General features: G+C 39.4%; 2 protein-coding genes across 2 annotated transcripts; both read right to left on the bottom strand.

The window, feature by feature from the left end:
• Positions 1–6,287: 6,287 nt before the first annotated feature.
• LOC308406511 (polyadenylate-binding protein 1A) lies at positions 6,288–11,457 on the bottom strand. The gene is made up of 16 exons (XM_080897559.1): positions 11,180–11,457; positions 10,636–10,862; positions 10,244–10,437; positions 9,964–10,079; positions 9,445–9,584; positions 9,252–9,346; positions 8,989–9,126; positions 8,695–8,790; positions 8,334–8,606; positions 8,120–8,210; positions 7,894–8,016; positions 7,640–7,782; positions 7,239–7,323; positions 7,014–7,144; positions 6,782–6,872; positions 6,288–6,669 (listed from the first exon to the last, which is right to left on the bottom strand). The coding sequence occupies exons 2-15, from the start codon at positions 10,826–10,828 to the stop codon at positions 6,783–6,785; spliced, it is 1,908 nt and encodes a 635-aa protein (XP_080753685.1). The 5' UTR covers positions 10,829–10,862; positions 11,180–11,457; the 3' UTR covers positions 6,288–6,669; position 6,782.
• Positions 11,458–12,418: 961 nt separating this feature from the next.
• Positions 12,419–23,727, bottom strand: LOC308406512 (14-3-3 protein zeta/delta-like). The gene is made up of 6 exons (XM_080897560.1): positions 23,616–23,727; positions 21,337–21,648; positions 15,012–15,135; positions 14,046–14,209; positions 13,741–13,836; positions 12,419–13,493 (listed from the first exon to the last, which is right to left on the bottom strand). Exons 2-6 carry the CDS (start codon positions 21,637–21,639, stop codon positions 13,440–13,442), a joined length of 741 nt encoding a protein of 246 aa, XP_080753686.1. The 5' UTR covers positions 21,640–21,648; positions 23,616–23,727; the 3' UTR covers positions 12,419–13,439.
• Positions 23,728–25,180: the final 1,453 nt, after the last annotated feature.

The raw sequence follows: 25,180 nt of genomic DNA, 5'->3' as shown, positions 1-25,180 counted from the left end.
ATCCCTGCATTTTGTGCGTGATGAGGTGTAGCATGCGACCGGACAGTATTTTATGGGATTAACAAGAACCGATTATGACTGCAATGTTCACCAAGTGCTTACCAGTCTTTCATGTTATTATTGCAGTTAATGTCCATCTATAAGGCCTGTTATTGGAAAGTGAAATACATTTTAAAATACCGGCTGTTATGGATGAATGTGCTGCTGGTTGTTCAAGTATTAATGTTAGCAAAAACAGCAAGAAAGCAAGGTTATATTTATGTCCTAAACAGTCCTGTAATACGGAGCGAAGCAATGTTCCAAAAACAAATGTTATTCTCAACCATATGGTGCCCAAAATTGCACTGATATACTCCTTCAAATTGACCATTCAATGCTTTTTTTTCTACTTTGAATACAAAAAAATCTGAATAATTTGAAGTGTTTTGTTTTAACCATTTTCTAACCATTGCACACAGAGGTTTTTCACAAATGACTATGTCGCAGTCTGTCTCTTGAATTCTTACATCAAGCAAGAATTCATGACACAAAATAAAACAATTTAAATTAAAAAGTTGCTCTTTTGTACTTATATTAAAAAAAATGTAGCAATGACTATAAAAATGACTCACCAAGAACAGTCACAGGTATCACAACAGGTTTATTTAACCTTATTTTCTTTGGTGTGTGGGGAGACGTTGACATGCGGAGTTTAAAACAGTCTTCATTTTGCAGAGTATGACTTTTCAGCTGGTGGAATAAATTCTTAGCAATAGTTTTATGCCATGTTTTGCAAATTACCGCATTTTATTCGACACCCTCCTTGTGAAATCCAAATGACAGCAAGTCTCGTTTCCTTGCTCGTCTGGAACTCCGGCTGTCGCCATTTCCCCCCCCCCCTATCTGGTAGTATATAAACATGCATGCTCAATGCATTGGGCCAGGTAGAAAATTTTCTGGTTGGGAGGGGGAAATTAATGACACATCGCGGCGTGTGGGAGGAAACAAAACTCACAGTAAATTAAATGCATTTGGCTTAATATTTCCATGGCAATTTATTCTTGATGATCACGATAAAGACATTTTAACCATCGCAAATGGAAAAACTCCAGATACATCGAGTATATTCAATATATCGCCCAAGACTACTTCAAAGCATTAAAAAAAAAAAAAAATGTATGCAGGATCAGATCAGTTGCATAGATATAGGTCGTAATAGAAGCCCTCTAATGCACTGACCAGACCAGAACATCACCTAACCTTGCAGCTGTGTTTACCATTGAGTGGTGGTGGTGGTGGTGGTGGTGGTGGTGGTGGTGGGGGGGGGGGGGGGATTGTGGGGGTCATGGGGTCCTGACATATACACACAGAAAATAAAGGTCCAGATCATCATGGTGGGCTAATGACCTTTCTTTGGAAGAACACACAGGTCTAGGCAACATGCTGCCAAGTTCATAGTGGCCTCTCACACCCAAACACTGATGACTCCAGAGAGCAGACTCTAGTGCTTATTAAGCACAATAAAAGTATTAACCTCAAAATGATCTCATCTGGAGGACTTTCCAGTAGAAAGCTTTCCCATTGAGCGACAAAGCAAAGACAATTTTCTATGTATATTATGAAATTATATTAAATTTTCATTTAACTATAGAAGTAATTTGTGATTCTCTAAATGCACCACTCAAATGTCTGATTAAAAATCAATGTAACAAAACCAGAAAAGATAGAAGAGGCAGAAATATAAATATATATTTATATTTCTTTATATATGAAATATAACATAAAATGATGTAACCAAAGGAGTAAACAAGCATAAATCAATGATGAAAAACAAGATGCTTGATCTCTGCAAATTATATCAAAGAAGCATCCCAGATAAGATGGATAATGCAAAACGTGTGCTAAATGATTAACACAACACACACAAACCAGAACCACAAGGGCATCCAATTTAAAGGACCTAGTTCTTGATACAAGCTCTACTTTTCACAGTTTGATTATCTTTGGAGTCATTTATCTGGCAGGTATGCCAACAATATGATACCAACAGTAGGCGACAGTGGGCAGTGAAGCCGTCATAAAACAAAAATGATTCACTTCTCAACAGAGCAACTTCCACTATCAATAATGTGATCAGAGCTATCCTAGATCAAGAAGTACTAATGAAATTTGAAGATGTATTTTTTTTGGAACACTTTGAAACATCTGTTACAACTTTTTTTTTGTTTGTTTTAATTTAGAGATATTATCCAACTCTCAAGGTGTACATGTTCAACTTTATCTCTAATTCTTCTGATTTGACTACTGTTTTTCCCCCATAGTTTGTTTACTTTGTGGCGACAGCTGTAATGCTATGAGTGGGTGAGCTCCTAGCATCTGAACAACTGTCATCAACTTCAAGTTGCAGATTTTTCAGTTTGACTTCGAGAATTCTTGGTTTAACATCTTTCCATCTTCAAGTTTAGACAGTTTAGCCAATTGGCAGAAAGATTTTATTACACTTAAATTTACACAGTAACACGTTTTGCAATTATCACTGTTTGTTTTTTCCCCTCAAACACAGAGCCGAACTGATGAAACGGGGAACAGAAGAAGAATGACCTTTTCTTTCATTTTGTACTAAATCAATGAAGCTGTTCCAAACATGAATATATTTCAAAGCACACATAGGTGTCATAAAACATAACAAAATCGTGCTGTGGAGTGAAATAAGTTTTGGATGGCTCCTAGGTGTTTCTCTCAATAATCCCTCATACTTTTTGTATAGTGTCACCAGTCCAAATCAGCAGTGACTGAGCAAGTGCAATGCATTAAGCAAATCATGTTATGTTAACTATCAAAACGGATAACAGTTGGGGGAAGTGGGACATTAAATTTTTTGTACATACAATGAATACATTTACTACAACATCATAGCTCACGGTGGCATATTAAATAAATTGGAATAGCAAATTAAGAAATGCTAAGGACTAGGAAAAGTAAATGAGCCAAAAATGTTTTTATTTTACTTGTATATGTGAGAGCCCAACATACCAACTTATAAGATTTAGTTTGATGCTACCAAGGTTTACCTAACGACAGTTATTTTCTCTTTCTGCTACTACTACTGAAAAGTGCTTTAATCGCTTACTAATTCACAGCCTCCGTAAAGTAGTATGTTTAGCTGTCAGTGCCTAAGAGCTGAAATTTATCTCTGACACAGATCTGTGGTTTACATTTTAGTAAACTCTCTCTGTGACGGACAAAACCTTAGAAAATTCTGAAACCACGATTTTTATCTTCGTACTTGACGTCGATTAAAAGAAAGTCCAACGCCTTTAATGGGCTAAACAGAAAGTATTGCAATCGTATAGTTCTTGGTAGCTATTTTGAGTAAACAAAAAAACAAAAACGCAGTGATAATACCACGAGTCGGTGTAACGTACTAAACTTCTCAATGACATCAGATTCACAGCTCGGTTAGCTGCATTGTGCACTGTGTTTAAGGACAGTTTACGTTATTCTTACAATTATCACCATATCTTACACGTGTCCAAACGTAAAGCAGGGCACGTGATGTTAACAAAACAAAGCTAAGAGCCACAAGAAATTTTCTATAGCTTGTCTAGCTGACGGTTACCAGAAAGCAAGTCAGCTAACTAAGTACAAAACACAGCGAACGGTAGCAATTGGCTACCAGTTAGCCAGGTTAGCTAGAAACGATGAGAACGTACCGTCTGTTGCTAGTGACACTTGTTCCGGAGACAGCAGGAAAGAAGAAACGCTCTCTTTTTCAGAAAACGTTTCAGTTCTTTAATCCCTGGTCTCACTGCAGTGCCGTCAGTTACTTGCCAACTTATTTTTCCTCTGTCTTCGGTCCCACCTATCCTTTCCGTTTCGAACGACAACAGCTCCTACAGAGCTCGCTCTGTTGTTCACAGTTCTCGTTCTGGCTCGGAAATTCAAATCATATCGCGAGATTTAGAGGAAAGCGGGTCCACAGGACCAGAAAATCTTGTATACAGTTATTGGACAACTGAACTTGACTGCATAGGACTAATTGGTTTCTATTACCATGGCTTACTTACTCATTGTTTAACATGGAAATTGGCCACTACTACTCTTAAATTATTATTATTATTATTATTATTATTATTATTATTATTATTATTATTATTATTATTATTATTATTATTATTATTATACCAGAACAGGTTTCTTACAGCACATGAAAGATCTTGCAGACAGGTCAGCTGTAAACATACAAACCTAATCCATGCAAGAGAGGATTACACTGTACATCATAGGTGCACACACAAGACGAAGTGACAAGTGAGTGGATAACAATTTTACACTTCTGATTATTAAATTAACTTTCACCCTCAACGCCATATTAAAACAAACCAAAAAGGAAAAAAATGTCTATATTTGAAGCTAGGATTCCTTATAGACAATTATAGATAATTAATAGGACAGTTTGCCAAAAAGTCTGAATAAGACTGAAAATCATGTGGCAGCTGGAATCTAGGGTAAGCTGGAGGCTTTTAAATCAATAGATGCAGGTCAGTGTAAGCACAAAGTCCCTGTTTATGCTGTACATTGTATAGCTGCCTACACAGGACTAATCAGGCTACACAAGAACTTCATCCTTATACCCCAAAAGAAAACCACAACCATAGTTAACACAAAGATCCCTCTGAGAACTGAAGGCACATATAGCACCAATGGTGATTTACATGTATCTCTCAGTGAGGATGAAATGTATTTAATGAAAATCCTTCCTCTGTGAACCATAAACTGATATGAACACACACCATAAGCAGCAAAGCTGGATAATCCTATGAAATCCCAGTGGAACATTGTTTTGGGTCACCCATGTACTGGATTGGGTTTTGAAATATGTCCCACAGCTTAAAGCAAGGACTAAATCAGGCAAGTGTGAGGGGAGATGCAGAAAGAACCTAGAGCATCTATAAAGCCAGAAGCTGGGGTTATGTATAAAAGATATTTTAGTCCACTAGAGCAATCAGGCAGTAATCACCATGGTCCTGATAAAAACACAGATTCTAGGTAAAAAGGAATGTGTGAGGAGGTGAGATTAAAGCACTGTTCCAAAATTTTAGGAAAAATAAGCATTTGACTCACAACTACATCCAAAAGTGCACAAAAATGGAACATTGGATTGATAAAATGTTTTGTAGACATTCGAAGAAACAGGAACTCTTTTCTTACTGCTGCCTCATCTTCGTATATACGAAATCATACAAAAACCCTCTGCTGTGGTTGGAAAGTGTCAATGAGTAAGACAGAAGATGGGAAGATGGGATACTACTATTAATAATTTTAACAGTTCACTAATTTGTAGTGTAGGAACATGAACACAGATTGTGAGGTAAGAAGAACTGTAGAAACTTCAAGACAGGATACAATAAACAGATGACAGCACACATACCCACTCAGGGGTTCAGCACTCTTCATCAGAATACCTATGGTGTCCCTGAAAGGTCAAATGCACTGCATTTAAAGGAAACACCACCAAATAGAAAAAACAAAAGTGACAAGCCAAAAGTGAACGGCTAATAGCAAATATGTACTAGAGTATAATATAAATCATGCGATTACAGCACACATTGCTGTGCACTTTTTCCTCTTTCACAAGTGTTCTCCGCTTCAGTGCAATGCTTCCCGTTTTGGTTCAGTCACATTGACGTCCCCCCAAACACACTTCTGTTTTGTGTTTTTACAGCGTTTTTCCATTTGCTGATGCTTCATTAAGCTGACCTTTCAAGGGCAACAAAATACACAGCAATTGGCTTCCACACATTACAAAACAAATAAGAGTACAACTGTTTGCTTTAAACTCTTATCCAACTCAATTGTTAAGAGCTGATGAGACACTTCCTCAAGTCTGCCCCACTATCAACCTTCAATGTTAATTTCATTTTTTTTTTTTTTAAATCAGTATTATCAGAATCTTAAAAGTGAAACTTTTTTTATTCCAGGAATAAGTTTCTATGGAACAAAACAGGATCCAATCAGTCTGGATACTAATCAATTCAACACACTGTTTGTCCTTTTATTTAATAGTCAATTTTTCTGCATGTAGTCCAGCAGGCCCTTTTTTTTTAGCGAAACAAGCATGAGATCAAATGTATGATGACATAGTTCACAGAAAAGTGTGTAATCTGGAAACTGCTGCCTGAGAGCGACACCTGGTGGAGGAAAGCTGGCTGTGCTTTAAAATAGAACCAATACATTAAATCAACTCTTGACAGCAAATAATTATGTATGACCTGTAGCTGTTGACAACTGCAGTAATTTACTAAACAGAGAGCCCAAATTATTTATTGAGTTTATTACAGCCAGTAGTTTACGATACAAATCACCTTTCAAGATGCCCAGCTGCCACCTTCCTAAAGTGGGTGGATATTCTGAGCACTGACACAGTAAAATGACATAAAACAGAGGAATGCATTCAAATTTAATTATCTCAATTTTCTCTATTTTGCTATTTTTTTTTTCAACAAATTTTTGTTTATGATCAAGGTCTAGTCAAACCATCCCTAGACCTGGCAGAGTCAATCGTTTTCTTTTTTTTTTTTTTTTAAGAAATAATTTATCATTTTGCGATGTTTTCAGAGTTTTAGGTTTTTCAATGTTTAAGTTTTTTTTTCTTTTTCCATCGGTGAAGCAGGTTTCAAAATGCTCGATCTGCAAGAGAGAAAAACACAGGGCTCAAATACACATTTGCTTCTTCTCTTTAATATGATTTGCACACCAACAATTTATGAATGAACCTAAAATGTCTCTCCTGAGAACACACCTTAGACGCTGGGAACACCAGCAGGGGTGGAGGACTTCTGAGCAGCCTCCTTGGCCTGGTGGGCCTGGAGCACAGCAACAGCCTCATCCACCTGCAAAAGCATTACATTTATGAAACCAATTTATATGTTGCACTTCCCATTAAACATCAGTTATGAGGTGCATAGGCCATCTGTAGCAATTTAATCCTTTACGAAATACCACATTTATTAGAAATTACTTGTTTCACTAACCTTTGAGCGCAACGACTCAGGTGACTCAAGCATGTGAAGCAGCTCTGAGTTGTCAATCTCCAGCAGCATACCAGTGATCTTGCCAGCCAGGCTGGGGTGCATGTTCTGGATCAGAGGGAACAGACGCTCACCTAAAGGGGAGGACGAAGTCAACAATTAAATACCGAGTATAACGTGCCATGAGCATTTACACTTATTTCCTTATAATCTGAACTAATTATTTACCCAGCATCTGCTTCTGTTCCTGAGGTGGGGCTGCAGCCAGCATGGAGGCAGTTAGAGGCTCCTGTCCTTGGACATGGACTGCCGGCTGAAGGAGGAGGAGGGGGGGGGGGGGGGGGGGGGGGTTAATGACTACACAACCACACTTTTACCACTTGAAGCAGACCGTGAATTACAATGACCCATATTAGTCATGAATACTTGTATTACTTTTTGCTTATTAAGCAGCACATAACTGTGCCAGGTTCTAAAGTCTGAACCCCACTTGGGGAGAGGGGAAATAAAATTTATAATTATAAAAAAATGAATCAGTACAACTGCATTTAATGTTGAATATCCTGAAGGTGTACATTTAGAAAATTTGCACCAATTATATTTATGAATTACATCCACTGATATCTTACCTGCTGCATGGTGACCTGTGGCTGGGAGGCCATGTGCTGCTGAGGGTTGCGCACACCAGCAGCATATTTGTACTGGGGCATGGCACGCACTGGGGCTGCGGCGGCTGAAGCATTGGCAGGGCGCTGGTTGAGCGCCTGTGTGGCTGCAATGACAACAGCAAGAGGAGCCTGATCAAAACTGCATCAACTCATCATCGGCTCGTGAGGAGACTAAATGCATCTGATTCCTGTCAAGTCAAAGATAAAATACTTACGCATACGCTGAGAAGCCATCATGCGTGGGACCTGGGTGTTGGTGGTGGCGGTTGCACGGATGGTGTTTAAGGCCTGAGGCCTGGGTGCTGTTGGACGCATAGCATTGGGCATGTTCTGGAAGTCTAAAAGAAGGAAAGGGGGGATGGGGGGGAAGCAAACAGTCATTAGACTTTAGCTCTTTTTAAGTAAAGGCTGCATACGTATAATCTACATGTAATCACTTACGCTGAGGACGCACTCCTTGAGTAGCCCAACGGGGGCTGGGGCGCAGCTGGGCCAGCTGGTTGGCAGAGTAGTATGCAGCACGGTTCTGAGCCTGAGAAGAATCAAGCCATGTCATTAGTTACTGCTACTCCAAAAAACACAGCACACTGGTACAGTTGACCAAAACAGAGTTTTATGTCATGGAAAAGTACTAAATAGGGTGTTGTTGACTCACCTGAGGGATAGCCGCCATGAAATATCCTGAAGGTGGAGCAGGCTGGTATGGGTTAAGGACAGGGTTGGGCACAGCTCGAACAGTGGCCATCCTTTGCATGTACTGGTTGGTTAGATGAGCCTGACGCTCCTCTTTCCGCTGGGCAAGGGCCACATACAGTGGCTTTGTAGCCACAATACGCCCATTCATCTCTGTTACAGCTTTAGTGGCCTCTTCTGGAGAAGAGAAGCACACAAAGCCAAAGCCTTTGCTCCGTCCACCCTCCATCATCACCTAGGGAAACAAAAAAATAGGTTAGCATTTTGTCTAATTATTGCCTTGTTAATTTCACGATCACAAATAAACCCCTCAAAGCTTTTACCTTAGCACTTGTTATGGTGCCAAATGGGGAGAATTCTTTGCGCAGACGCTCGTCATCAAGGCCATCATCCAGGTTCTTCACATACAGATTGACACCCTGGTACATGGAAAATCACAATGAAACTGTTGGACGGTAGTTCAGCATTCCTGCTACTGTCCTTCAGGTTATGCTCCAACATCACAGCAATGAAATTAAATATTGCACCAATCAGACGCAAGATAGCTTTCCTTAAATTGTTCTTGTGACACAATGTGGTGCATGAAAGTGATCTAACCAAGAAATGGGCCAACAAACCTGATATCTGGTCATGCGATCCTGTTTCATCTGCTCAAATTTGCGTTTGAGCTCATTCTGCCGCTCCCCTTTCTTCTGTGCACGGCCCACATAGACTTGCCTGCCATTCAGTTCTTTACCGTTCATTTCATCTACAGCCTACAACAAAACAAAAGTCATGATTAGGTGTGGATTCAAAGAATAAACTACAGCAAGTGCCTTTTTCAAAGCCTCTGGAGATACCAAAAGTCCCCCGCCGCCCAAGAAAGAACAAAGCTGTTAACCTTCTGGGCATCTTCATGCCTCTCGAAGCTGACAAAGCCAAATCCCTTGGATTTGCCACTTTCATCAGTCATAACCCGGATGCTGAGGGCAGGCCCTACAAAACACAAGAGCTAATCAACACATAACACAGCAAATCATACCAACAGCATTTGTGATTATTAAAAGTGTGTCTCTGAAATCTTGCCATCTTACCATATTTGCTAAACAACTCCTTCAGCTTCTCATCATCCATGTCCTCGCCAAAGTTCTTGATATAAACGTTAGTGAACTCTCTGGCTCGTGCTCCAAGCTCAGCTTCCCTCTCTTTACGCGATTTGAATCGTCCAACAAATCTGTTAATAACATGACATACAAAATTTATTTTCTAACTTCATCAAAATATATTCTGATAAAGTTTAAATCAAATATAATGGGGTGAAAGTCCTCCTGTGTTGGTAAAATGAGCGTCAGACATTGAAGAGAGCATTTTGGGAAAACAACATACAGCTTATGTAATAAGGAGTGATAACTCTAGAGCTACTGCGATATGTGAACTTCACTGCTTCAAACCAAAATGTAATAAATCCTATCAGCTCAGTTCCCTCACGATTTAAAACTAAGCTCTATAACAACAAAGTACATTAGGCAAAACAGGAGAACAAGATGCAGTCACACACAAACTTTGATCACACTCCTTCAAACACAGACTTGTACAACAGTAGGCACACTTACACTTTTCTGTCATTGAGCAACATGCCGTTCATTTTCTCAATGGCCCGTTCAGCAGCTTCATGGGTCTCAAAGTGCACAAAGCCGTAACCCTTTGAGCCATTTTCATCACAAACCACCTTGGAGAAGGAAGATTTTAGGAGGTCAAAACCATTCACAAACAACATGCATTCCACACAATTGAAACTCTACAGGCTTTAAACGGTCCAATCATTAGTCATGCTTAATTAGTTGATTTCATATACAAAACACAGCCAGAAGAAATGGCACCACAGGATGATACCTTGCAGGACAGGATGTTTCCAAATGCAGAGAATGTATCATACAAGGCCTTGTTATCGATGGATTTGTCCAGATTCTTGATGAAGATGTTTCCCACCCCACTCTTCCTCAGTGAGGGGTCACGCTGAGACCACATGATACGGAGAGGCCTGCCTTTTATTACATCAAAGTTCATGGTGTCCAAAGCTCTTTCGGCTAAAACAAATAAACAAATATGTTGCACTTACTTCCATTTTCTTCGTGATTTAATTATTCTAGTAGTATGGCATGTTGATAATTTAATAAAGCACATGTTTAAAATTAAAGATAAAACGAGGTAGCACGGTACATGTTCAAAATGGAGTCTGTCAGTACATTTCCTTACATGCTCTACATAGATCGCGGTAAACTTACCGTCAGCTGGCTGTTGGAAGTTCACATAGGCATAGCCTAGGGAGCGACGGGTGATCATGTCTCTGCATACTCTAATGGAGAGGATGGGTCCAGCCGGGCTGAATTTCTCGTATAGCATGGCTTCGGTAACGTCTGGGTGCAGGTCTCCCACATACAGGGAGGCCATCGGGTAGCTAGGCGCGCTGGGATTCATGGCTGGCGAAGCGTGTTCTCAGGCTACGTCTCAACTGCAAGTTCGATATTTTGAGGACAATCGTCAACCAAAATTAGCCTTTTAAGATTTGAGAGATTATTTATATCCGTCACTACACCAATGCAGCAGGCAGTTATCGCTTAACCGTTAACAACGTGGGCTAGTTAGCGTGATTAGCAAAATGTCGGAGCGTGGCCTAACCGATGTGACTGGCCCAAATTGAAATTTCAATTTTCGCAATCACTTACAGCACTCAAATTTCGGTAGCTTGCAAAACAAATGTTATAATTAACACGTATGCCTGAAAGGACAACTGACTTCAACGTAAAAAACAAGTAGTTAACAATATACCTGGCTAAAGTTAATCGCCCACGCTTTCAACAATGAGGCTAACAGCTTAGCTTGCTAACGTTCTTCTCGTTCCGTCTTTCTTTCTTATCCGTTGGCAGCGTCTTCTTCGCGTTGCTTGAGTTGGCAAATCAAATCCTGCTTCACCGATTTTTGTTTTTCTTATAAAAATATGTCTGCGTGTGCTCTCTAGCTTTTGGTTTGTTTCATAATAAAATGTGTGCCGAGACTAGCCCCAGAGCACACCCTACGCAGACGGATTACAGGATTGAAAGAAAGGTCGGCGGAGGTTGTTTCCCTGTTCCACTCGAAACCACGGCGCGTTTGCTACCAATGCTTGACGTCACATCTCGCGATATTTGAACTCTATATTTAATTTACAATTAAAAATCTGACGCATAATCTGTCTCATAAACGTTTAAGATTTACTGTTTTCTACACCTTACGAGGCTTATATGTTCAGTTATGTCTTCAACATTGTATTCTAATTGGCGTGTATTCACGAATTTCTTGTGATTATTCGCCTATAAAAGCGAGGGGAAAAGGAACAACAAGGGCATACTTGTGGTGGCAAAGCACAGACCACGGACGCTTGGGGCAGAGACTACCTGGTGTCCTAAACAACGCTACTTCCATCACGTTTCGGTCAGCCATTGCCTTTTCTGATTACTGGGACGAAGTCCTGGAAAACTAAAGACATTATCTAAAATATAAAGCGTTATCCTTCACATGCAGTGAACATGTAACCTTTGTCACACTACAAGGAAGATAAGCTGAGGGAAACGTCTGCAGGAACACTCCCGTGTCATTTATTGCACTCGTGTTCACTGGAGGGTTGGTTCTGAAAGATGCGGCAGCAACTCAGCATTTCTCTGACATGGCTGTGCTCTGGGCGCTCACAGCTAAGGTAGTGAAGCAGCAGACACACCCAAGGAGCCGAGCAGCACAAATTTTTCGTTTTTCCTTTTTCTAGATTTTCAAGTATTTTCAGCTAAACAACACGTGTACTTCTAAATCCCATCAAATAGCTTTCAGATGTGTATAAGGCGTTTTAGTGTTTGAATTTCTCCATCTCCAATTTCCAGATGTGGTCAGTGTTGTAGAGTAGTTATTTACCGGTATTTGTAACTAATCCATTATATTAGATTCTGCATGTCGTTTATATTGCTGCGTGGAAAAAAAGGTGGGTATAGTGGTAACTTGTAACACAAATCCCACCAATGTAGCAATGAAATGGACACATTAAACTTAATTATTTTTTTTATTCCACTTACATGAAATTACACATTTCCCCCAAAAATTACAGTTATGCTTGGGTGTCCTGTAAGAAAATTCCAAAGACAGACAAAGCTAACCAGCCCAACAACAACCTTCTTTACTCCTCCAAAAACTACTTCTTACCACCATGCAGTTCAGGCAAGTACTGAGAAAAAGGAAAAAACAAAACAAAATGTCTTAATTTGAAAAAGCATTAATTAGATACGCAGATGGATCTTTTTCTTTTTTTTTCCTTTTTTCTTTTTTTTTTAAACTGCCGTGCCAATACAAAACAAAAACAATACAAGCTTGTGTGCTCGTGCTCTTTTGTTCTTCAAAGTTTTCTATACCTCATAACTGATGCATAAAAATACAAGAGCAGTCTACTAAAAACAAACAAAAAAGATAGTAAGAGTAGAAAGTTGAGCAACAGTATGTAGAATGTAACCTTGTCTTCCAACTAAATCTTGGCTTCCTTCTCCCAATCACATCTTCACTGTCTTTACCTCTGCTGTTATTCCCCTTGCCATGTACAAACTCAGTTGTTGTCACCTCAAATATAAGGAGGCAGCTCCTGTTTTTGTCAAGCACAAATGTGTCATCAAAGGATGGTCAAAAACAGCACCGTTAATGAGTAGTACAGCACATACAGCTTAAATATTTTCTTACTTCTACAAACTTAACCTGCTGCATGTTTCATGAGTTTAAGAAACTGCCCTTTCACCCAGCACCTTAATAATGCAACACCCAAAAACATCTAAACCCAAACACTTTTACCCTCCCACCACACCACTTGAATTCCCCTCCCCTTTCCCCACAGTTACTACAAAAAGAAGGAATAGTAAACCGATGGGAATGAGATGAGTACTGAGAGACCTTAGATAGAAAAAAAGATGGAAAGAGTTGGATGACAATGATCAAAATGAGGTGGTCTCAGTGTTGATGATCATGATGAAGATGAGCCAGGACAATGGCAGGACAACAGGGATGACTACGGGGGTCTGGCTCAATCTCTTGGCTCTGAATCCTCGCCTTCAACCTGGTTGTCCGAGGTCCACAGCTGTGGAAAGAGAAGGAGCAGTAAGTGGGAAGAAAGGAATTAATGACCCGGCAGAGGAGAGGCAAACATGCAAGGACAGCAAAAATCATTAACATCTAATCTTAAAGGAATGTTAAAATACAGACCTATGTTAAATAACTTATTTGGGACTACCAGAGCTGACCACAAAGTTTTAGTCTGAGTCAGGTAAATCATTTTGTGAAGAAAAATGTCATTTCAGTAGTAAGATTTAAGAAATGTAACTTACCGTCAAGTTATCTCTCAATAGCTGCATGATTAGTGTGCTGTCTTTGTATGAGTCTTCACTCAGGGTGTCAAGCTCTGCAATGGCGTCGTCAAAGGCCTACAGGGTTCAAAAACACAGTTCGGTGAGATTTCGATAGCCTAAAACAAGCTGTTGTGTTTGTGTACACAGGTTTTAGCTGTCATTTGTATTTAACAGCAAATTTACACTTGAGTCCTCAAAGATTGATAGCAGAGAAATAACATTACAGTTAGCACTTTAAAATCTTCAGAAATGTAAACAGAAGCTATGTGGAGTAATGAGTTTACCTGCTTGGCGAGCTTGCAGGCTTCTTCAGGTATGTTGAGGATCTCATAGTAGAAAACGGAGAAGTTAAGGGCAAGACCAAGACGGATTGGGTGTGTGGGCTGCATTTCACTTTTGCTGATATCAAAGGCGGCTTGGTAGGCTTCCTGTGAATTTGAAATGATGCCTGAAAGAGAAAGGAAAGGGCAGTGGAGCTGCGTTTTCAAACTATTTACCACAGATGTCCTGTCCTGTTCACACACACATCTGACTGGTCTAACCCATGGGGACCTGCACAGACTTCCATTATGCATTTTAAAAAGAACAGAACTTAATATAAAACTAGACTGTATAAAAGTATAAAATACAATTTTCAGCCATGTTCCCAGTATTAGTAGAGTTTAGTAACTTTAAAGAGACCATCAACGAGGGAATGCATCGGTGTCATTTGTAGACACTGGCATGCTTTCTTTCCCCCAACCATCTGGGTCAAAAAAAAAAAAAAAAAGTAGGAAATCCCTGAAAGGACCATAATGATTTGATCCCAAGAAAAATATTCAAGTAATCCAAGCTGGTCACTGTAGACCAAATAAAAGGTATCGTATGTAAAAAAAAAATAAAAATAAAAGAACCTATGCTTCAATGTAATCTTTTTCAAAGTTTTCTAAAAACTGACAGCAACTACCAAAGATCTTTTAGCCCTTAGTACATTCATCCTACCTCTTACTCAAGGAGGACATTTTGACACTTCAGAATTAGAATCTCTATTGTCATTGTAACAAGTCAACAAAATAAAGTGCAGTCCCTGTGGTGTTAAGAGAAAAAGGTTTAAATATAATTACAAAAGAATAGTATAAAGAAAAGAGCACAGTCATTCAGTACACTCCGATACTTTCACAAGTTAACTGATATCTTATCTAATATGTATATTTCAGTTTATCTCAGTCAGCCAAAGATCTAAACCATCACCATACTGAAATGGAGCTTACCTTTCTTGGTGTCTCCTGTAGCCACCTCCGCTAGGTAGCGATAGTAATCGCCTTTCATTTTCAAGTAAAAGACTTTACTCTCTGCTGCTGTAGCGTTTGGAATAAGATACTTGTCCAAGAGACCCTGTTTGAAAACAAAAACAGACAGCAAAGTTTTAGAAAACAATGGACTAAGATATTTAATATAATAGGCAAGGCAAGTTTATTTATATAGCACAATTCAACAACAAGGTGATTCAAAGTGCATATAAAACATGTTCTCTAATATATGTAAGTAGGGCTGTTCGATATAACGATATATATCGGACGACGATATAAAACGTCTATTGTTTCATTTTCCGCTATCGTTTGTTTCGTGGTGTCGCAAAATAATCTGTTTACGGCAATATTTTTTCATCGTTTTGATGGTCACTGTAGTGGCTATATTAATTTCTTAAAGTTCTCTCTTTCTCTTATGTTTAATATAACCACAATACGGACGGACAAGCAACTGTTTTTATGCGTTGTCGTTAGCAACAACGACGGTAAAACCATCACGTGGCGCCGCCGTCCGCTTGTTTATTTTCCACAAACCTTTCACAATAAAGCTCAAGATCCTGTTGAGACTTTTCAAAATAAATTGAATCACGTGAAACAGTATGCAGTGTTTACAGATGAGAAGCAAAGAAAGAGCCATCAGGTGCCAAAAAATAAACCTTAGACTCAAATGTTAGAACAGGCTTTTCCCCGCAGCACGCCGTGTAATAAATACTCACAAAGAAAATTGCGGCCATTACAACTTATGTCTAAAAATGTATAGTTTCACGCATCGGTTGAAACACTCGACTCCAGGTACACAACGCCCAGCTGAAAACACTTCACGCAAGTCGAGCTGCCCGAGATTCACAGAATTTACAGAAAATGTTACATTTTTGTCATTTATATCGTTGTCAGGACGATAGACATCTTATACCGGGATATGACATTTTGGTCATATTGCACAGCCCTATATGCAAGCACGTTTTACAACATTGAAGCCAAAACGGCAGCAGTCATCTGTGACCTTTATTGTAAATGTATGCATAATGCATTGACAAAAAACGGTATTCTTACATCACGTGCTGTTAATATTCAATTTCTACTCATCACTTGTTTCCTGAGCCTACAGGAGAAGCTAAAGGTATTTCTGCCTAGTCCAATTAAAAACAAAAACGTGGACAGGCTGAATGGACAAGTGTGGAGTAAAGATGGTTGAGATGGGAAATTTGTGGCAGAGGAAAAAAGAGGGCGTGGATGAAAAGCAACAGGGGTGAAGGAAGAGGAGAAAGCCAGGCTGCTGAACTCCTGATGAGCTTTTGCTTAGAAGTAGGTCACTCAGAACCCAGCTCGGCTCTTCACCACACAAGGATGCACCACTTGGTACCCTAGTTCTGAGGGTAACATGAATACTAGCAGGCAGGGAACAGAATACCTTTCTTTAGTGGGAGTGTGCCTTGGTAATGTGCTATATTAAAGAGCAATGAAACGATATCAAACATTAACGGTAAATGGACTGATTCTTATATAGCACTTTTCTACTCTCCCGGAGTACTCAAAGCGCCTGTATACAACGATGAATGAATACTTTAATTTTAATGTAGTTTCCATCTGGCCATTTGCACTTCTCACAAGAGCTGTGCAATAAAGAGATTACAGATGGCAAAGCAGAATTGTTCCTTGTAGCATTGGTGACCAAATGTTAAACCTCCATTAAAATAACATCTTGATTTGTATGTTTTCACAGGTCTTAAATATGACCTCCAAAAACATGATGAGCTGAGTTTTGTTCCTTAGGAAAAATAAATGTTGCAAGATGGAAATACATTACAAAAATGGTCTAAAAGCATTTTGTGAGTGCTGTTACACTGATGTGACTGAACAGAGAAGCCCTCTGGGATGTCAATGTAGGTCTGGGCCACTGGCAAGGCTAAAATCAAAACTACAACCATGGCATGATGGGGAGTAAATAAAACAAACAAACCCAATAACAACGTAGCAGCAACTCTGCTTTCATTACATTTTTATCTTAAGTTCTATCCCCAAGTTAAGAACAGAGAGTTATTACTAAAATATGGAATAACTTAATATTTCTAAACATGACAGTAATGCACAAACTATGTCTGCATGGAGATTCCTTCCAGTTAACACGTGGTTCCTCATCTTATTCATGCCAGTGAGAGTGAGCATCAGGGTGTGTGCACACGTGTTTGTGCAGGCACCATGAGGCAGGAGCACTCACTGCTACAATTATATTATGTAACAAGTACTAACATCACATTGCTTAAAACCAACCTTAAAAGAAGAAATTAAGTGAAATATTTTGCATCCTCAGTAATGTTTGCACTGTCTGTGACAACAGCTTTTTTTGTCCTGCTACTAAGAACAGGAATAAACATGTCTTTAGACTGGGCCAGATGAAAGCTCACACAAACTAGTCCACTTAAAGTACGCACTGCTGGTGCACTTGTCCCACACCCCTTATGTGCCCATTTGGCTCTCTCTTTCAGTCCCCATAAGGCTTTTTGGCGGAAGTGGAGAGCAGTGAGCCAGAACATTTGTAGCTCAGCCTCTGTCATTATAGGATTAGGGCTCAATGAGTCACCGGGCAGATAATGCGCAGGGAAAGGGATGAACAGAAGCAGAGCTCCGACAGATGGATAGAGTACTTAATATGTTTGCAAAAATTATAAAAATAGTTAACACAAAAACAAGTGGCTAAGATCAGTAGAAAAAGTAAACTATTAGTGGAGTTAACAAATGCATCTTTTTCAAAAATACAAATACTTCATCTGGTAACAGAATGTAGATGCAGCAAGCTGATCAAGCCAAAAGAAAGATGAGGGCTTTGTAACCCTCCAAACAGATAACCATGTGTGCATTTATATTCCCAGTAGGGACATGCACAATTAGTCAACTAATCATTAGCGTTTTTCAAGCATTCATGCTACTGTGAATGCATTCACAGTATTGTTCTTCTAATCTTTATTATTATTTTAAAATTTTATTATCTATTCCGTATGTTTTTTAGACTCCTGGTAGAGTGGGAGGAGGGGGGAAATTTATCTTAAAATCTTTTCTTAAAACTGCTGCTGTGTCCACAGCGTTTGCTCTACAGATATGATTTTACACTCAAAACGTAGCCATCGCTGCCCTCTTTCATCCAATGTGTTTATTATTGTAATAGGTGTTATGGTTATTTCATAAATGTCACCAATGCACAGCCTCTTCCCTCCAACTCTTTCAGGGTCAGAATTTTGTCAATACGACTTGTACTTTTCATTTGGGAAGGATTTGTTTCGGGCTGACTTTTCTGTTTATTTTAAGCAGCAGAAGTGAGGCGCATGTCTGTGTGCGTGTGTATGGAGCCATTGGGTGCAGTCACTATAGCAACCAGGCTCACACCTGCCTGCTTAACTAGCTCTGTCTCTCACTCTGCCAAGATTCATCTTAAACACTTCTCTTTCAACTGCTGCTGTGTCCACAGTGTTTGCTCTACAGCCATCATTTTACCCTCAAAATGTAGCCATTGTTGTTCTCTTTCCAACAGCGTGTCTTTCAAAGCTCAGAGTTGTAAACTTTTTAAACTGTGTGGAGCCAAGTGGAGGGATCACATTTTAGTCATTCAGTGATTCAAAGAATATGAACTTTTAATATTCATTCAGATGTTTTCGGACTCTAAATTTTATTTTGTTATTACTCATCTTTTTCTAATTTACATTTTAAACATGTTCAGCTATTTTCCAACTTCTTCTGTCTGAACATCAGCTTTCGAAAGTTTTGCACTTTTGTTTTCAGGTTAAAAATTCTGTATTTTCCAGCTCATTCAACATTTTTAACTTAACATTCAGCAATTCATTTCAGTGGATACATTCAGATTTCAGCATTCACACTGCAGTTTCTTCAGAAAATGCACTTTCTAGTTACTATTGTCACTAGCTGGTACCAGATGTAATAGTTGTTTAATCTAATTGTCTTACATTTTACTTTCTAACCACTGCCGGTGAATAGCGTGTCCTAATGTTATGCAAACATCTGTCACCAGATCAAGCGTAGTTGGTAAGAAACGCCAAAAAAACATTTATCTTGGCCTGATTTTTTTGTTAACACCATTACTGTTAGTTCTTTTAAAGACAAAAAAAAAAAAAAAAAAGATCAGAGAGACAAGCAGCATAACTGAGCGTTATTTGAGAGGTGGATGTGCTTTCCCTTCTTTATAGGATGAGGAGTTCAGTCACTCGGGAGGGGCTCAGAAGAGAGCCATTCCTCCTCCACATCGAAAGGAGCTAGCTGAGGTGGACAGGTGCTGTCCTACCCAAAGGAGCCCCCAGGGTACATGAGTGCATGATTGCAAGGTGCCTCACAGTTGGGCAGCATGACTCATTACTGAAGAATGTGACTAACGTTTTAAAAAAGCCTTTGCTTGGAGTTTTTTTTGTAGTTGAACGGTTCTTAAATTTAACCTGAAATCTGAGTGTTTTTGTTTTTAAATAGCCAGTTACTTGATTTTTTTTTTTTGCCTCATTTAGTTGACAAAGAAATTAGTCGCCAGGAACATCCCTAATTCCCAGCATGCTAAACTTGGAATCTCGAGTTTACTTCAACTGGACAGTCCAAAGTAAAGACTCAAGTTGTCCCTGGTAACTAAAGATAAAGGGCCTTTCTCAATATGCGTACTTGCCTTCTCATGTACTTGTGATACGTCATCAGTCGGAGACCAAGTACTGTTCCAATTCGAAGTACGCATCAAGCCGAGAACGCGAAAAAGTCCCGGATGTGTTCTCGCTCCGCCCGTTTTATCGAGCATGCATCGGTGGTGACTTGTGTGGACTTGGTACAGCTAAATATCCCAGAATGCATTTCGTCCAAAACTCAAACGCGGAAATGGCGGACAAGCGGGGCTAAAAACTTTTAAATATTACTCTTTCTGGGTCACAAAATAAACTATTAAGTTCTTTTCAAGCGAGAATGTAGCTGTGTAAACTTCAAATATATGCTCGATTTATCAAGATATCATATATTTCCAAACGCGCTCCGACGTTTTCGGAGACGTCTGTGACCCGCCAGCTCCATAGCAGACAGCGAGGTCGAGGATTATTACAGCCGGCAAGAACAGCGGACTCCCGGCACATCGTTTTCAACCCCCTCGCGGTCTTTTCGCTACTCAGGTTTAACAAACCCCAAGTAGCTGTCTATTGTATTGAGTGTCCACTAAAATAAAAATAAAAGCGTTCTAACATCTCACCTGCTTGTTTTTATTAAGGTATGTACACGTATGTACATGTACACTATTTTTATTAAGATGTGGCTGTGGCTCAGGAGGTAGAGTGGGTCTTCCACCAATTGAAATGATCAGTGGCTTGATCACTGGCTCCTCTGTTCTGCATATCAAAGTATCCTTGGGTAAGACCCTGAACCCCAAGTTTTCCCTTATGCATCCATTGGAGTGTTAATGCTAGAAGGCGCTTTAGTGTATAAAAATGTACTTGTATGTGTGTAAATGTGTAAGTGATTTGGTGAAGTTTGTAATAGAAAGTGCTTTCATTAATCAATTAAAAAAATGGAGAGAAGTGTGCTGTATAAGTACTAGTCTTAAAGATACGCGCTCTTTCCATTACAATCTTTGTAATATTTACAGAATACTTCTGTAATCATATTTTTGGGCATCAAGATAAACACCCTTTCCACAATGGTACAAAAGTAAAAATACAGCAAAGCTGACTTTGCCAAGAGGACAAGTAAAGTATGTTAGGATATTCAAATGAGAAGATGCTGATAGACTCATTACATACATCAGTAAGGTCAAATGCAAACCACTATTGCCGAGATGATCTTTAACAATAACTCAATTATGTTCTAGCATTGAGGTCACAGCAAGGATGGTGTACTGTTAGACTGAATTATTTCTATTACACCCCCCCCAACCTGGGGAACACAGTTCATGCTAATCTTTAAGCAAATTCCCATTATTTTTCCTGTGCCTTTGGTGGAATATTTCTGTGGAAAATCACCACAGCCTCAACAACTTTAAAGATTTCAGCAACATATTAAAAGTATATGTGTAACAAATTTTCATGACTTTGAGTTTATCATTTCAAAGGTTCTCTTGACCCTCTGCATCTCCTCCATCCATTAGTCTGTTGTGAGGCCTTTCTGCTCATCACTACTAGCTTCAGCTTCAATAGCCCATTTCCTAGTACCACACCATCCACCATCCCTCCACTGCAAATGTCCAAACAATCTCAGCCATGTCTCTTAACCCCCCCAATCTAAAAGAAAAAATAATGAATTAATAATAAATGAATCTCACCAGGACATCATGGCAGATTTCTTTCAGCTCAGTCTCAATCTTCTCCCGGTAGTCCTTGGCTAAGGCTACCTTCTTTTCAGAGCCCTCGGTCTTCTGCTCAATGCTGGAGACCACGCGCCACGAGGACCGACGGGCACCCACCACATTCTTGTATGCCACTGACAACAGGTTGCGCTCCTCGTTTGACAGCTCCAGGCCTTCCTCTGTCACAGACTTCATCAGAGCAGCCATGTCATCATAACGCTCAGCCTGCTCGGCCAGCTTGGCCTTTTGCACCAGTTCCTTCTGAGGTGCCTCAGACATGACTGTTCACTGGAGAATGGGGAACATAGAAAAGGTTGAAATCAGTTAAGTTAAAAAGTAGTATGACAACTCTTCTGTTCCACCAGCAGATACAATTTTTCATTTCAGGGTCATTTAATGCGTCAAAGTGGAAATACAATAATGAATGTGGGTCCTAAAAAAAAACAAAAAAAACAAAAAAAAAAAAAACTGCACACATCACCTAACACGTTTAATTGAGTTTCCCCCCCGTCTTTCAGTACCTTTACAAGGAACAACAATGATGCATACCGTGGAAGTTTTTCCTGTCATTTGAAGGATTTATTTATAGTCATAAAGAAAGACTGACCGACTGAAAAAAACTGAGATATTTCTGTTTAAGGGATATCTGTGCTTAAATAAGACCAGTAAACAAAGCTGTAGATCTATTTAATTAATATGCCAACAAAGCCTGCACAGCAACACTACAAGTAGCCACCTAAGCATCTTGTACAGTATTAGCCCTGCAAGTTACAGGGCAATGTGAGATCCTGTAGACTTGTAACAGAAGAACTGTGGAATACCAGCTAGAGTTTACAGCCTAAAGCACTATGTAGACTATGCACACATCAACACATAGGAATTGTCATTACTATGTCAATAGCTTACATCCGATTGACCTATCAAAAACAGCCAGTGGGTTTACACAAAAATCAATCCCTTTTTTCCATTCCAGTACATGTAGTGTAGTGTGTTGTGTTCAGATCCATCCTAACATACAGAAAATAATGCATTTCTTTTTTCAGTTCCAATCTTTGGCCAAATAAGCTAGGAAATTTTAAAAGTTATTGTAACCGTCATGTTATCCGTAAGTAAACAACTTCTTATAACCGTAAGAGCACAAGTGTGTGAACAAGGAAGTCGATCTTTGCCCGTCAGTGTACCCCTCGCCTAGGAGCAGAATGCACCATGTTAATATGCATCGACTTTAATCAGCAAATAGATGTGCAGAAGGGATGATAAGAATAATATAATGCCAAGAGAATTTAGTGGACACCGTACGGACAAAAATAAGAACTCAATCCTGTATTGCTGGCTCGCCTCTGATGCGCCTCTCTGTTCCTCCGGTACACACACCACACCCTTCCCTGTACCTGTGGCTTGCCCAAAAGGCGGAAGCTAAAGTGCGCAAAGTAAAGCGTGCTTGGACACATTATACTGGCATTAAAGTCACTATTGTAGTCGATACTGACCCAAAAGCGCTTCTCGCAAACTCAAACACACAATCTCACCGTAGAAACGCAATTCAGTGAATGAAAAAAACAACCGCTACATTCAGGCCCGCGTGACTCGTTTCAAGTATGGCCCCGTCTATTTCCTGAAAGAGTAACGCCAGGCAAAAGTCTTGCATAAACGTGACTACTTCATAGGTAGCCCGTCATGCTCACAATTTCAAATAAAATATCTACACACAATGTTAACTACAAGAATACAAGGAAAAACAGGAGACAGCTGAGTAGGCGCGACGCCTTTAAAAAGGTGTGTATCGCAGTTGAACTAAGCTAGCTGCTCGCCTGGTGGCACACAAGAAAATACATTTCAATTAACCTCGTTTTTCCTTTCAACACTAGGCACCTAATTGTAAAAACTTTCAATTTAAGATGACAAGCATCATACCGCTTAATTAATAAATCGCTAAATACCCTCGTTTTAAACAAAATGTGCCGTTTGTATGAGTGCCAAAATTTCAGAGCTTCAATTATTCGACAGACACGCCTTCTCCGTCTGCCATTTCCTTTTGAAACCAGACATTAGCCATATCCCACAATGTAACGTTAGCTAAGCTAGCCATGCCATTGTTCTTTAGATTGATGAGCGTCGCCGGAAGACGCAACCCTGCTACCAACTGGAGACAATGAATCTCTATAGCTAGTCTGATTAATGAAAAGTCAGAAGACCTTAAGATGATACATACGAGTTTCAAAATGCACTTTAAAAAGCTGCAAGTCATTTCATACCTGAGTATTGGCAGATGTCAGTGTTACCAAGCCACAGCTGATTCTCTCAGCCGCCCGACTGAATGCAGTCCACGGGGTTTCCTTCCAATCACATCAGTCCAAGGCACTGCCGGAGAAAAGGAGGGCTGACGTCAAACGTTACCATGACAACCAAAGCAAAGTAACATGGAAGTTGTAGTTCACCATTACTTCTCCAGTCTTTGTGAGGCAAATGAGTGCATATAATGTAGTCGACAAAAGCACCCTTTGAAGATTTTGCAGTTCATTATTTTACCGCTATGATACAGGCACTTGTGATTAAGCTTATTTTACTGCCTCCAGCAAGCGGAGAATTCCTCTTAATAAGACAGTTAACATCAGTGATATATCCAACATACAGATCTTTGTCTTACTGTATATCATCATTTTGTATAAGAGTAGAGACTGCAGACACCAAACACTAAGAGGAAATGTCAGTCACTGAATGACACTCAAGTAGCTATATACATATATATATATGTACAGATCAATTTTTATTAGAAGAACCATGTCCCTCACTCAAATGCCTCTGTGATATTTCCACAAAATAAAATATTTTCAATAAGATTATTTGCTAAGGATGCTGAGGGCATCACAAACTAGAACACAGGACACGGTTACAGTATATCTTGCTTAACAGAAACTACTATTTCTGCATTCTGGTTGGTTTCCAAGGGGAGAGAGTAAAGCTATTTTTGCCCTGTCACATGTTTTCCCCTTGGGCCAAGATTTCAAGCTTGTAACCTATTTAAGAGCAGAGCACATAGTACTGGGTGTAGAAAATCATAGGCATAAATGCAAAGAAGAAAAAAGATCTTCACACTTGTCAGTTTGTGGTCCAGGAAGGGCGTAGCACCAAACCAGAGTCATTTCGCAGAAAGGGAAAAAAAATAAGATTAAGCTGAGTGATTGCTTACATGTAACCGGTTGGGTGAGTTCTCATTCAGTCCATCAACCTTATCCACAGAACTTGAATGCACATGCACACACATGCACAAGATGAATGGGTACACTGCAAAAAGTCAGTTGTCACAGGGTCACTCAGCTTATGTAACATCTCTGATTGAAACCTTAAAGTGCTACAATAGAGTCTGATTGGTGTAATTAAGCAATAAAAACAGAACTAAACTAGACAATTAATAAAGGGATTAAAAAAAAAAAAAAAACTAAATTTTGATCTTGGATCTACATGTCTTATTAAAGGTAGGTACTCCTAAAAATCCTGCAGGGTATTTAGATTTCACAATGCTGACGTGGTCCTTGGTGAGTGATGTATCAAGAGTTTGTTATTTGCAGGATAATTTATCAATGAATAAATTATAAATAATGGCAAAAAAACTCAAATGATCATTAAAGACAAATTAAATGAAAATAATCCGTTTAAAGTGAAAAATACAGACTAACATTTAAGTATGTAGATTGGACAATGTGTAATATAAATCTGGAGGTGTAGTCACATACATGATACCTGTAGTAGAGTACAGTTTCACGTGGAGTTTTATACGCCTGTAACTTTGAAATTATATTTAACAAACTCTAACTTATAT

This window comes from Rhamphochromis sp. 'chilingali' (assembly GCF_963969265.1).
Source record: "Rhamphochromis sp. 'chilingali' genome assembly, chromosome: 11".
In the NCBI taxonomy this organism is placed as follows: Eukaryota; Metazoa; Chordata; class Actinopteri; order Cichliformes; family Cichlidae; genus Rhamphochromis; species Rhamphochromis sp. 'chilingali'.
The sequence above is the reverse complement of the archived record's forward strand: the minus strand, read 5'-3'. Positions and strand labels throughout refer to the sequence as shown.